At 30.5% G+C, this 15,420-nt stretch overlaps 1 protein-coding gene across 2 annotated transcripts in view; it reads left to right on the top strand.

Moving 5' to 3' along the window:
• The window catches only part of LOC122524686, a 60,477-nt gene extending 45,073 nt beyond the window's left edge, over window positions 1–15,404 (top strand). For both annotated transcript variants that reach the window (XM_043647069.1, XM_043647068.1), the window contains exons 10-14: window positions 226–351; window positions 2,285–2,512; window positions 5,261–5,512; window positions 10,199–10,329; window positions 15,071–15,404. In XM_043647069.1, coding sequence (XP_043503004.1) covers window positions 226–351; window positions 2,285–2,512; window positions 5,261–5,512; window positions 10,199–10,329; window positions 15,071–15,181 — 848 coding nt within the window. In that variant the 3' untranslated portion in view covers window positions 15,182–15,404. The remainder of the gene's footprint in view (window positions 1–225; window positions 352–2,284; window positions 2,513–5,260; window positions 5,513–10,198; window positions 10,330–15,070) is intronic.
• The last annotated feature ends 16 nt before the right edge of the window (window positions 15,405–15,420 follow it).

The raw sequence follows: 15,420 nt of genomic DNA, 5'->3' as shown, positions 1-15,420 counted from the left end.
AAAAAAATAATATAATACAATAATTATAATAAATAACTCTCATTTTAATTTATCATAGCTTCATCAATACTTTCTATTAATAAATAATAATAATAATAATAATAATATATATTATTTGTTAATATAACAAAAATTATATATTTAATAATCTAACACATGTACGTTAAATATTTTTTCATCCCCCTCTTTAATAAATATCTAACCTAACCACGTAACTTTGTTCAGATATCGACGAGTGTTCGATCGACAATGGTGGTTGCAAGGAAGTATGCGAAAACACAGACGGCAGTTTCTTCTGTGCTTGCGACGGTGACGAAAAAACTCTCTCCTCCGATGGAAAAACTTGCTTGGGTAAGTTTTCATCTATCCATCTTTCTCTTCTCTTAACTTCTCTCTCTCAAACTCATTCGCTTTTTCGTTCACTCAAGCCGTACAATAATTTTCTCCAACCCCGAATATGATTTCCACTTTTCGTTTGACACGGGAAGGGTTGGGTGGTTAGATTGGAAGGGGTGAGAGGAGGGCGTGGAAACCCATGCATCACTCCGGCTCTGAAAATACCATAATGTACAGCGCGATGTAGGAATGGGGGGGGTTAGGGTGGGTGGTGGTGTTGGGAAGGTGGGGGGAGGGGTGAAAAGGGAAAGGTGAGATGGAAAGCCTAGCTACGTTGTGAGAGAAAACATTTTAACTCCTACCTCACCCTTTCTCAACCCCCTTCAAACCCCTCCCCCACACCCCCATATCCTTTCCCTACTACTCTCTTCTCGTTCATTCTCTCCCTCTCTCTCATTCTCTTTAGGTTGAGTACGTACATCGTATAATAACGTATCGCGAATAAATTTTCTTACAAGCTTGGTTTGATAAACGACCTCGTGCTTTTACGATGAATACCGGCGTGGTTCCATGATCGAGCCGTATAATCTAGCTGAACAATATCCCGGGGCAGTGATAAATTTTGTATTGCAACGTTTAATCGATGCGTGTTAGGCTCCTCTACGTACGCATATGCACATGCATGTATTTATGTACGTAGATATATTTTTCTCTCTCTCTCTCTCTCTCCCTCTCTCTTAATTTCTGTTTAGACGTATCTCTATCTTTCTCTAACACGGATTCATTATCATTGGTTGAAGGTTTATGGTTTATATGGTATACTTAATAAATGCTTTACTCTCAGATGTTGTTAAGTTTAACAATAAATATTTATGAATAATTAATAATTAATAATATTTGATGTGTTTACAAAAGAGGTTAAGGTGAATATCGATAAATTAAACAATTGTTATGATAATAATTATTTATAATGAATAATATAATTTTCCGTAAATTCGTCGTATTTTATTCGTTTATTGTAATAACGCATTTACGTGGATGGGTTGATAAAGTTTATGAGCCTAATCACGGAGACTATTCCTTTTTTTCGGTTAAATTTAATGAAATTGTAAATTTGACAAAAAACAAGAAAGAAAAGAGAGATATTATTATTTTGTTTTGATTTATTTTGTTTGATTGATTAGGATTGTTTTTTGGATTTTGTGTGTTTTATGAATAATATAATACGTAAGAATTATGAATTATTTTGTATTTTTTGGTGACATTATTTTGACTGACAATTTTATTCGTAACACGGTGTCGTTCATTTCTTTTTGTAAAATTTATAATCACTGTAATAAATTATCAATAGAATTTCGTTTGAAAGTTTAGAACTCGTTAATAATATACAATATGCGTTTTGAAAAATCTTTTAATTATCTCTTTGATGACCATTGGGGAAAATGGAAAATTTGCAATCAATATTATAGATCATTAGGTAATAAACGTATTGAATATCTCGATTCTATGTGAATTTGATGTTGAAATGACTGGAATTGTTGAATCGTAGTCGATGAATATATTCGATTTCTATTCATAAAGGGATGAAAAACGAGACAAGGGAATAGATAGATAAAGAGATAGAGATAGAGATAGAGATAGAGATAGAGATAGAGAAATTGAGTAGTGGAAAACGGATGTGTTCATGTTGAACAAAAACTCGTCAAATAATATGAGAGATATAAAACAATATTTTTCAACAACGTTTTTCAACGAACAAATTTGCTACGACACGGCGGCGGGATAGATTTCGAATTTGTCCAAAAGGTTAAAAGATAAAAAATAAGATTCAGATATTTAAAAAAAAAACATTACGTTACATTAATTTAATTATAATATTTCGAAAATGAGAAGACGTATCACGATTAATTATTAACGATGCACATCGTTTGATTGATTTTCTTCGCAGATATAGACAACGTTGTTTGTCCACCATTAAATCCTGCGGGAAGGGGTTACCTGATGTGTTCACGAATGGCCGGACCAAAATCCTGGCGAGGTAGACGAAAGATCACAAATCATCCTGGTACCAAATGTTTCCTCAAGTGTCCCCATGGTTATCAGCTTCATGGGGAATACGAGCTCACGTGCCAATCCGATGGTACTTGGGATGGTCCGAAACATGGTGAATGTGTTAGTAAGTAATTTTTGTATTTTTTTTGTTTTTTTCTATGTAAAACTTGTAGAGTTTATAGTGTTGTTATATGCGTTTATTATGGTGGTATACGTACGTTTATTTAAGATATTAGGATCGTGTAAAAAGTTGTGTTCAAAATACGTGTCATAATTGGCATATTCTTGATATCGAAGAAATGCGAGAAGAACAAAATGATAATTTGATTTGCCATTATAAAATCACTTTGGAACATTAATTAGTATAGTTATGTCATTGCGTTTGTTTATTAGAAAACTTGTTCTCAATAACTAACACGTGAATGTACGATTATCGTTAGAAGAGAAATCGAATATCGTTTTAGGATCAATTTTGTTTAATCATTTTTCAATCAATCCTTTTACACACATCTGTCTATTTTTTTCCATTATTTTTTTTTTCTTTTAACATTTACCGTACGCGATTTTACCAGTATGTACTCAAAATTCTATCTAACAGAAAAAAAATAAAAAAGAGAAGTAGTATAGTGGAACAGATAAAAATTGAATTGACCAAAATTGATATTAAATTTTACAGATATTTTGTTTGTGTGCCATGTGCAAAGATCTGTAACGTTGGTTAAAACAAAAGCAAAAAAAATGAATGTTCCAAAAAGATTTTATTTGGATGGGTGGTGGATGGTGGCAGGGGGGAGGGAGGGAGGGAGAAGGGCGGTTATTTTGCCTGTATTTGTTAGTCCTTGTTTTGTTCCTATTTTTTTGTGTGTACTATATCTCTCTCATACACACACACACATACACATACACAAACGTATACAGATATGATATCGTAGTTTACAGAAACGTTACGTGATACCTATTCTAGATCGAGTTAGCCAGCGTGTGGTCATAGTCCGTGTTGCATACGAAAATAATCGACGACACAGACCGCCGGCCGATATTAAATTTTTATCATGGATCGTGTCACCTCGACACAAGCGGTCTACGTTATCGAAAAATAGAAAATGTCGTTGAAAACGTTTACCCTTCGATGCAATTTCCCTTTTTTCTGTCCCTTCTTTCCCCGTTCCTTTAATTCTCTCTCTCTCTCTCTCTCTTTTTATTTAACTAGAAAATCCTATCCTCTTACTTTATCTTAAATTTCCGTTGTAATAAAAGTTCCTGTTACTTATTGATAATCTGATTGGTTACGTGAATTTTATTAACAATTTAAAATTGAAAATCATGATTTTTATATTCACACACGTATTCATATTATTAACGGTTTTTATACGTTGTATATGTATGTATATGTTTGCATATGCATGAATTTTTTTTTTTTTTTTTTTTTTATAATAAATTGTTAATTAGTTTGAAATCTCATGAGAAAAAATAATAACCAGTGTGTCTTTGATATCATTTTAGTTTTTCGAAAAAATCGATGCGAAATTTTTTATAATTTTTTAAATTTCAATTGTTTATAAATAAATTGTTAATTTATTATCATCAATGCGATCAAAAAAGATTGAAAAAATGTCTGTCGTTTCGTGATACAAGTTTAAAAAAAAAAAAAATGTCAATATAAAAATTGTTTATAACAAATTGTTTATAACAAATTAATAAACAATCGTTATCGATGCGACGAGAAAATAAGAAAGTATAAATCGTTTAAAATTCTAAGAAATGAAAAAATTTCATATTAAAATAAATTATGTAAAATTGTTTATAACAAATTGTTAATTAATTATTATTAATAAGTTAACAAAATGTAGGATTAATTATTCTTTAAAATGATCTTTGTTTCGCGTTTCTACGAGCATTAGTTCCTAAAATATTTCATATTAAAATAAATTATGTAAAATTGTTTATAACAAATTGTTAATTAATTATTATTAATAAGTTAACAAAATGTAGGATTAATTATTCTTTAAAATGATCTTTGTTTCGCGTTTCTACGACCATTAGTTCCTAAAATATTTCATATTAAAATAAATTATGTAAAATTGTTTATAACAAATTGTTAATTAATTATTATTAATAAGTTAACAAAATGTAGGATTAATTACTCTTTAAAATGATCTTTGTTTCGCGTTTCTACGACCATTAGCTCCGAAAATATTTGTATGTAAATATTAGACGTTTATGTTTATTCATTGACCTATATCATTTCTTAGAATTCATTGATAAAACCAGTGGCCTACATAAATTCTTGGAAAACTACTACGTTACTACGAACATCTGACCATCGTAGTAAACACTTTTTACTCTAATACTATTACGTTTACTACGCCCCCTATGCGCATACTACGAGACACAGGTGTAAACCAATTTTCAATGGCAATATTTCAAAGACGATATCTCCGGAACCAGACATCGTAGAAACATGATTGAAACACCATTTTAAAGGGGAAAACACCCTCTTTATATTTATATACTCAAATATTATCCTTATATTATAAACGATATTTTAAAAATAACATAAACGGGCATACACGCGCATATATTTTAAAGCTTTGAAAAAAATGGATATTTTCAAAATGAATTATCTTACATTGTTATAAAATTTATTATAATAATAATAATACGACTTACAATAATAAAATATACACAAATATTATTTATGTTGGTTCGATAAATCTAATTGGCAAATGTAATAGCAAATAATCGTATGAATTTATTGACCAATCGATATAACACAATATTTTACAAGAAATATTATAATAATACATAATATCATCGGAGTAATTATGCTAGATACTCAATATTATGTAATTTGAATTATTTTGTATTCTAGGATACAGTAAGCCAAGATTGGAATGTCCAAAGGATGTCGTAGCAGAATTACCACCAGGACGAGACGAAGCTTTCGTGACGTTCGATCAACCCTCGACAGATCTTGATTGGTTCCGTTACGTACGATCTAAACCATCCTGGGGTACAAGATTGGAAGCCAATTTGAAAGTTGGTACACACGAAGTTAACTTTTTTGCGAGACACCCGGTATCGAAGAAACAAGCCAGCTGTGTATTGCGTATCATCGTCAAAGGTGAGTTAGTTAATTATTCGTCGTGTTGCTTCTAATTATATACTTGTTAAACGGTTTCAAAGTAGAAAAATTCCCCCGTACAAGTAGTAAACTTGATATTTCACATTTCGTTTAGTCTTTTACTGGTCAAATATATTGAAATAATTTTCATTACGAATACACGGGGCCGTGTTAAAAAAGCAACTACTGGAATTATTACAACATATACTATTATACCTGCACAATTATATTTATATCACTTACACACTTTTACTTCGTTCGTTCGTTCGTTCGATTTATGTATTATATTATTTGGCATTGTACATACATATTGTAAAACAAGTGAAATTTTCAATTCGCATTTTGTTCAACGATAAATTGCGGACTATCGATCGTTACGAATTTGGTTAAAAATTTGTTCGTTCGTTCTCGTGTTGTACGCGTTACATGGATAGATGGAATAGTCGTTTGTTAAACGTTAGTCAAATTATATTTGAAAGAAAATAAATAAAAATAAAAAAATAAATGTGTCGTGATATAAAAAATAGTCGGTTTGTATATATATATATATATAAAATTAACAAATTAAAATTATAAAATATATAACTTAATTATATATATCGAATAATATTCCATCAACACAACAACATCTTATACGCTCAAAACTTAAATCGTTCACGTACGATTCATAAGGGGTAACATCTTGCAGGTAAATACAACACATATGTACAAATACATACACGCGGGTTGTTGTTGTTGTTGTTGTTGTTGTGTTTCCTTTAAGGACTTTGGTGGAATAGAATGCGTGCACCGGTGCATGCACGTGCTCTGCCGTGATATGCAAATTTGTGGTGACTTGAGAATTATTAAGTTACTACTAGGTAAGGGTGCTTGTTCATCCTCAAAGAAGAAGTATTATATCTACAAAGCCACCGTTAATCTCGGCTACTGAACGCTCTCCTTTCAAAAGGATTTAATTAAATGCGTTTCTGGAACATGCCTTCCCACAATGCCGGATACGAACGAACAAACGATGAGTTGGGTGGATCGGTAAGGTGGAAGTAGAAGATGGGTGGGTGGGTGGGTGGGGTGCAGGGATGATACGGATACGAATACAGGGAGGTGTTGGATAGAGAATTGTAAGAGGGATGGGGAAGGGAAGGGGAAGGGAAGGGGGACGTGGGGTAGGGGGTTAAGCATTGCTCGACCGCGAATCGGATAATTCGATGAGTCTAAGCAAACGCGTTCGGCCAACTCGACATTGCAGGATGCTAGATTTCCTCAAGGAATTTCTCATTCCTCAATCTCCACCCCACCCCACCCTACCCCACCCCCTTTTCGTTCAACCATTTCTCAATCTTCTGTTTCTCCATCTCTCTCTCTCTCTTTTCCTATCTGAATTCTATCTCACCTTATGTTCTTATCTAATAAAAATATATAACAAGAGTGGGGTACGGGTCGATTGAAAAAAAATAATTAAAAAAATAGGATAATACATAACTAACTATCGAGTAGTCGACGGGTTCAAACTTTTACTGATAGCATGAGAAAATTTCTCTTGTTTTATTGATTAATTCTCGACTCCTTTTGATCTCATTATATCGATATTTCATTAAACACCCCTTCCCTCCCCTTTCTCCTCAACCGGTTCGGTATTCTTATCTTGCATTGCAGTAGGAGGTCAGGGAGAACAAAAATAAACGAAAGGAAAAATGGATAAATGTGTTAATAATAATAATAATAATAATAATAATAATAATAATTGCGAATTTTGATTAACGATTCATTGTTCACGAAACAATTCAAAGGATAAATCGAAGAATTGGATATTAATAATTCGGTTATTTAAAACCCACAATAATAATAATAATAATATAATGAAATTTTGGTATTAAATAAAATAAAACAATAATTTGTTGATATTCAAATGAAATATGGAATATAATTATAAAATGGGAAGGAAGGAACGCACTTAAACGTGTATACGAAAGTCTCAAATATCAGAAAAGTGACAGTAGGAAAAGGGATAAAAGCGAGTTTATCCTCAAGAGGGGAAATACAATGGGAAGTTTACCTTTCCGTTTCGCTTTGTATCGTTTCAAAGCGGGCATATAATATCTACGTTTACAATTAGTAACGAGAATGCAGGAGATGTGGTCGACGCATGCAAATTCCCTCATTCTCATCCTCACTTTCACCCTCACCCCTCCTCTCTCTCTCTCTCTTTCTCTCTTTCTCTCATTCATTCTCGTTCTCTCTCTCTCTCTCTCTCTCTCTCTCTCTCTTCCTTCATCATTCTCTTTCTCTTTATTTCAAAGTAGTTACTCTTAGTGAGCACTGCGATTTAATTAAATACGTCACCGGTTGGATACGAACGGTTCCTTCGCCACAACGATGAAGAACTCTTCAAGTTACTACTACTGTTTGGATAATTCGACGAGTATGCTATATAACTGAAACGTTCTACTAAAATTTTCAAGGATTTATTTTTTGCTTTCTTCTTTTATTCTTCCTTTATTTCTTTATTTCCTTTTTATAACGACAATTATTTTCTTAAAGACTAGCGTTAAGTCTTTTTACTTTAAATGTCTCTTCTTCGTTAATTGGTAGTAACAGGTAGGTAGGTACCTTTGTCGCGAAAATGATGACACACCGTTACCGTGTATACCTGTTGCCAGAGAAATATAAAACAAAAAAAAGAAATAAAAGAAATAAAAAATAAATATGACGCCACCACGTTCGCGTTTGCAAACTGGCAAAAGGTTAATACGTTGTCGTAAAAATGACTCGTAGTAACTCGCGTTAAATTTATAACGACGATTTTTAAGTGCTGCATATTAAACTTCACGCTCACCCCCCCCCCCTTCCCCCTACTCCTATCTTCCCCGTTTCCTCATCTCTTTCTCTCTCTCTCTATCTTCTTTTCTTTTAATAATTAAATAAACGAACGATTAAATATAAACTAATCGTTTGAATATCTAAATACGTTGTTGTTTTTCGTTTATTTTCAAGCAATGTTTAACGACAGATATTATTAAACTATTGTTATATTATATATATATTATTTATTGTCTCTCGTGAAAGCTTTGCCGTTATTTTATTCGAGAAAATACGTAAGCCTTTGAAAATAATATTAACCATTATTTTCTGTTCGTAATGTTTCTACGTAATGCGTATTAAATATCACTAATAATTAAAACAGCATAATATTTTTTTTTTTATTTATTGTCTGATATTATGATAAATAATATATGTTATAAGTAATATCATATAACGAATAATATACGTGTCATTTTTTTTATTCAATAGAAAATAAATAATAAAGAGAAACATAGAAATGGCAGGTATTATTTTGATTATTTTCTTTCTTTTCAAAACATATGCGTCGAATTTACAGATACATATATATATATATGTATATATATTCGTTTCTTTTTTGTTCCATTAAATTTTGATATCGTTGCGAAAGGAATGTAAAAAAAAAAAAAAAGAAGAAAACGTACCTAAATGTTTATCATATTCAAAGTTCGATCGTTCAAACTTATATTTGAAGTTTCTTTATTTTGTTAGTTTGTTTTTTCCCGTTGGTCTGTATTCAAAGTAATTCGAACGAACGAACGTACCAATTAAACGTCTACTCGTTCGGCAACGTACCAATCACAACGATGCAAAGTTTTCCGAAAGCGGAACGAAACGAAACGAAACGAGACGAGACGAAACGAAACGAAACGAGACGAAACGAAACGAAACGAAACGAAACGAGGAAAGCTTTTCTACGCTTCGTTTGATCGCGTAGAGGAGGACTTTTCACAAAGCTCCCGGCGTCGTTGGTGCTATTCGTCGTCGTTTCGAGTAGTATGAAAGTTTACGCGCTAAGGAGCCTCGTTAGAGTCATGAACGAACGAACGAACGAGAACGACCATGATAAGTATAGAGACCCCAAGTTCTACTAGCCAACCGCGTACCCAGAATATGCCAAGCGAATTATTATTGTTAGAATGGTGCCCCGTGATAATGAAAACTTTTGTTCTCGAGTTGAAAACCATTCTCTATTATTTTTCTTTACCAACGTAGGATCTCAAATTTCGCGTCTCGGCTAATTTTAAAATTATATTTTAAATAAGTTATATATATTAAATTTGTATACTTATATGTGTACATATATATATGTATAATATTATTAATAATATAATTTTTATATGTATTTAATTTTTGTGCATTTATCGTGAAGTTATTTTTTTTCTTTGTTTTTCTTTGTTTTTCTTTTCCTCCTCGAATTACAAACATTTCGTTTCTATTAATTTAAAGATATAATTTTCAAAGAGCTTTGTATAAATATTTAATTTCTGTGTATACATTGTTAGAATATTTATATTCTAAATGGTCAACGTTTAAACGTTCGTGTTTACTAATTTGAAAAATTTACTTTTTAATTAATATTATCTCTATATCAGTATGAATATTTTTTGATCAATTATGTAGGGTAATTTTCTATCTTCGTTAAATTTGTTTGAATAAATTGAAAAATAATTTTCAACTTGTTACACTATCTCGTGATATATTTTTTGAAATTATTTATAACGTGTACAAAATTATCTTTCAAACAAATTTAAATCGCTACTTAAGTAAGTAATACATTTTTTCAATGATCTTTTTTGAAATAAAACTAATCTCGAGATGGTTTCTTTTTTTATTTTCAAATTACAGAAGGTGAAGCACCAAAAGTTAAAGATTGTCCAAACGATATCGAAGTGACCGGTAAAAATGGTACATCGATAACATGGACGGAACCAATCTTTACGGACAACGTCAAAGTAACACGGATAAACAGCAACGAGGTAATAAAATATAATTAAATTAACATTACGACAAATATATATATCATTATATTATATTATATGATATAATATATATATTTATTAATATTATTAATGATAGAGATATTAAATTATTAATTATTAATTAATAATTTATTATTAATAATATTAAAAATTATTAATTAATAATTTAATTAAATTATATATATAAATATTAATTATTTATTAATATTATTAATGATAGAGATATTAATATTATTAATGATAGAGTTTTGAAAAAAAAAAATAAACAAGTTCGATCGCAAAATTTGAACCATCGTAAAAAATAAAGTATTAGAATAATTATGCGATTAATAAGAATGAACATCGTAAATTTACCGATGACATTTAACGAAAATTTATTTCGAACCCTTTAACCGCACCACGAGAACGGGCCAATTAACGCGGGCTAATGAAGATTATCGTTTGCACCATTTTCGTGAGAACGATAAAAATTAATTAAGGACGTACGGAAGGACCTGAAACGTACAACCGAACGTTCCGAGTTCATTCTCTAAGGGACACCACAGAAGGAAAAGGAGTAATAATAAATTAGAAATTTTCATTTCAATATTTTTCCTAGAATTAATATTCAAATATATATATTTTTTATTAATATAAAAAGAAATTAGAAAGTAATGAAAAAACTGCGAAGGGACGAATGAAAGGATTTGAGAAGTTCAATCAAATATTTCGCGTTTTTATTTTCGTTGGATCGAAAAGGAAAGGAACAATAATAAAAAATATATATATATATTAAAATATATGAATATATAATATAAAAAATATTATATATATATATATTTTTTTTTTTTTTTAATATACATAAAAACTTAGAAGTGAATGAGAAAAAGAAGAAATAAAAGTAGAAGAAGTAGTAGAAGTAGAAGAAGAAGAAGTAGAAGGTTGTTGAAAATTTTACGGGCTTAATTAACCACGACTCTACCCGGGACGGGTCGGTAATATTAATTACATAGCAAGATGCTTTACTTTCAAAATGGCGGTGCTTCCGTCCATCCACCTAAGATATTTAAAATAAAGCATAGAGAAAATATAATAATTGACAAAGACAGATAGATATTTTGTTTGTTTGTCATTAAGATGTTAGAGTTTTAATAAATAACATCCTGCACACAATTTCGCGTATTAACGGAAAACGTTATACGGTTCAATTAATTCTACTGATAAGTTACGGAATCGATACGAAAATTATACCTTTTAAAGTCATTAACGTTATATTGCCTCGTGGTAATATTCGTGTTTAATGGCCGATATAACGGCAAGCTCGCGTCTGACAAAGGACTACGATGCTTCATAAACGTATGCAAATTTTACAGTGGTAAATACCGTTCAAACAATGTCACGTTATATATATACAGGATAAATCAAAAATAAATGAACAGTAAACGATAAGATTTATTTTTGAGATTACACTTAAGATTACGTTAATTAATATACAATGAAATTTTGAATACAAAATTACTATTTATATTTGTATTTTATACAATACAATATTTTTACAATACAAAATTAACGAAAATTTTATCCAAAGAAAGAAAAATAAAACATTATAAAAATAAATCTACTATTATTCATCCACTTTTGATTTACCCTGTATATATACACACACACACATATATTCATATGAATATGTATATTTATATTTACATGTGTGTATTAGCTCACGCGTGCCAGTTATAATGTTGTTTCACAAAGGAAACGATATAGAGAGAAGCAAAGCATAATACCACCCTCCCTTTAATCCTCTTTTACCCCTCCCCCCCACCCTCTCACCTCGTTGTTTAATAAACAGATACACTAATACATGGAACAAAATCGTGGCCAGATTTCACGAATACAAAGTAAATCGCTAATGTGTACTTTCTCATTAGTGTTTCGAACTATAATAAATAAAGATTACAATTCCGGTGTTGTTAATTTGCGTTAGATGATAATCCATAAATTTTCAAGGCCCTTTTCGAAAAGAATTTTCACATTTTTTGCAATCGGAGATAAGTTGATAAGTATATATATGTATGTGTGTGTGTTTGTATATGTATGTGTATGTAACTATACATCAACATTATATTCTCGTTTTTGTCGAGTAAAATTTCGGATTAACGTGAGGTAGAGATAGTGCTTTAACAGATCGAGCAAACGAGAAGATAATATCACGTTTCCACCGAAAGCTCGTTTGCTGCTTTCATAGTTACAAATGGTAGGAAAGTTTCTTTTTTTATCTTCTTTTTTATAATTTTTTCTTTTTTTCTTTTTTATTTGGAAAGTAAAGTCGTGTATTCGAATTTGGACGAGAAATTAAAACGTTTCGCCCCCATAATTTTCGTTGGAATATTTTCTCAATCTTTATCAAATGGAAAGGTATATTTATTATTTTATTTTATATATTTTATTTGATTTATTTTTTATTTTATATCTTGAAAATATATCCGGTGGTTTAGCATCAGTTTGGCTACAACGAGTTCTACTTGTTAATAAATCTTTTTTTTCTTTTTTTACATATATTTGCATATTACACACTCATGATAATCGAGTTTTCTTATATTATTTGCGTCGAAAGTAAAAAAAAAAGGGAACGCTGTTTAAAGAAAATAAAGAGAAACAAATATTAAAATTAAATAAAACGTTATTTTAAATTGTTGAAAACTAAATCGTCATTTTTAAGAAGATCTCATATTTATTCGACGAGAAATATAGTCAATTAAAAGAACACGTGTTTTTTTTTTTCAATTAAAATGTGCATTTGGTATAATCGTGTTTTCGAAATTATCAACGTCGGAGAGAAATATTGCTGAAATAAAATTGTAAATTTGATGAAATTAAAAAAAAATTATTTGATAAGAAAAAAGAAAAAAAAACGAGAAGAAGATTTAATTAAAAAAAAAAAATATAAATATGCACTAGTAAATATGCACTCGTGATAGTCGTCGATTCGTCGAGAAATTATCAACGTCGAAAGGAACGCAATAAACAACGACGAGACGAAAAAATGGTGTATTTAATTTTAATACAAATGTCGAGAAACGGTGAAATTAATAATCGCGATTTTTATGTAACTACAATATAAACGTAATTTTGATAAGAAAGAAAAAAAAAGAAATAAAAATAAAAATCAACAAACACACACTTGTGTAAATAATATAATCGAGACTTTTCTAGAGGATGATTTACAATTTCGTGGATGAGAACAAGAAAATTGAATTAAATTGTACCAAAAAGAAATTAAAAAAAGAAAAAAGATTAAAATTATGAGTCAAATGAAATCGGATAAAATAAACAAAATTTTCTAATGAAAAAAAATAAAGACGGGCTATGGTAGTGGTGATGGTGGGGACAGGGGGGGTAAAAGAATATTATTTAAAAAAAAAAAGGATTAAAATTGTGAGTCAAACGAAATCGGATAAAATACGCAAAATTTTCTAATGAAAAAAAATAAAGACGGGCTATGGTGGTGGTGGTGGTGGGGACAGGGGGGGGGTTGTAAAAGAATATTATTTTCTTTCTCCTTTGAAAATATTTTTCAAAAGAGATATGTATAGAACTAACTGGGAAATAACTTTATAGACGTAAACTTTTGAGAATGTAAATTCGTATGAACGGCAACGATTCGCAACAGTGTTCTTTGAGTAACGGAAGATGGGAACAACGACCCATGTAACGAGGAACGAGAAACGAGAACTCTTCGAAGCATCGATACACATACACACATATATACATATATATATATACTAACCTTACTCCTAACTATTTTCTGAATTAGCCTCGTTAACCAAACTCGTATGTGAGAGGAGGAAGAGGAGGAGGAGGAGGAGGAGGTAAATTTGAGTTCGATATATCGATTAGATTCTTCGATATTTGGCACGTAACCCTAAATGCATATCCGTTCTTCGAAAACTCCGATTAATTTACCCCGTCCCCCCTCCCCAGCCCTCCTCCCACTCTTACATTTAATCGTTACTATTATTAACGATAATTATTATTCTAATAAGAAATGGATCATCAAAGTAATAAAATTGAATTATATTAATTTTTTTATTTTCCTATTATCGCGAAGAATTCTTTTTTTTTTTCTTTTTTTGGGTGAATTTTATGAGAAAAACATTATAATAATAATAATAATAATAATTATTTTTTTATTATTTGATAAATTATTGGTAACGTTTGAAGAAGGTTCTTTGTGTTGAATTCGTTTCAGAAATGCGTTTAAAGGGTCAGACATTTCGTGTTTATCCGAGAAAATATAACTACGTAGATAATAATAATAATAATAATAATAATAATAATAATAATAATAATAATATCAACGTCGAGTACAATTGGGAAGAGTTTATGCAGATAGTTATCAACTCTTAATGATCTTAAATCGAGTTAATTTATTCAGAAGATTTTCATTTAGAAATAAAAAGGAAAAAAAGAATAAAATTTCTATTCTTTAACGAACGAATAATTAATATTATTCGTTATTCTTTATTATAGCGTGCATACAAAATACAATTTTTCCAAAAATTGAAATTCAAATATCCATTTCAATTACGTCGAATGAATGTTTAAATCGTATGATCACTTTGAGATGGTAAATCCCCTTCTCCCTTCCTCCTACTCGATGCATAATTAATTCCACTTGTTAATTGTGTTCTCGTGTAAGTAAGTAAGTAAGTAAGTAAGTAAGTGACGAAAAAATACGTTCTCTCGTTAATTTTTACAGAGTCCAGGACGTCCGTTTGACGTTGGAGGACACAGAATAGAATACGAGGCTAGCGACGAAGCCGGTTGGTCGAGCAAATGCGTCTTCACTTTGGTACTACGGGCTGAATAAAAAAATATAATAATAATAATATATAAAAACAAAAAAAAAGAAAAAGAAGAAGAAGAAGAAAAAGAAAAAGAAGAAGAAGAAGAAGAAGAGAGAAAGGGTTTGGGTTTATGGGTGTGGGTGTGGGTGTGGGTGGTGATAGTGGCCGAGAATAAGATGAAGAGGCAGCAAAGGAAAAAAATAAAACAGAAGGAAGAACAAGAAGGAGGTGGAGGAGGAGGAAGGAGGAGGAGGAAGGAGGA

This window comes from Polistes fuscatus, unplaced genomic scaffold, assembly GCF_010416935.1.
Source record: "Polistes fuscatus isolate 324 unplaced genomic scaffold, CU_Pfus_HIC Scaffold8, whole genome shotgun sequence".
Classification (NCBI taxonomy): domain Eukaryota; kingdom Metazoa; phylum Arthropoda; class Insecta; order Hymenoptera; family Vespidae; genus Polistes; species Polistes fuscatus.
Note: the sequence above shows the minus strand (reverse complement) of the source record. Positions and strands in the feature narration are given on the sequence as shown.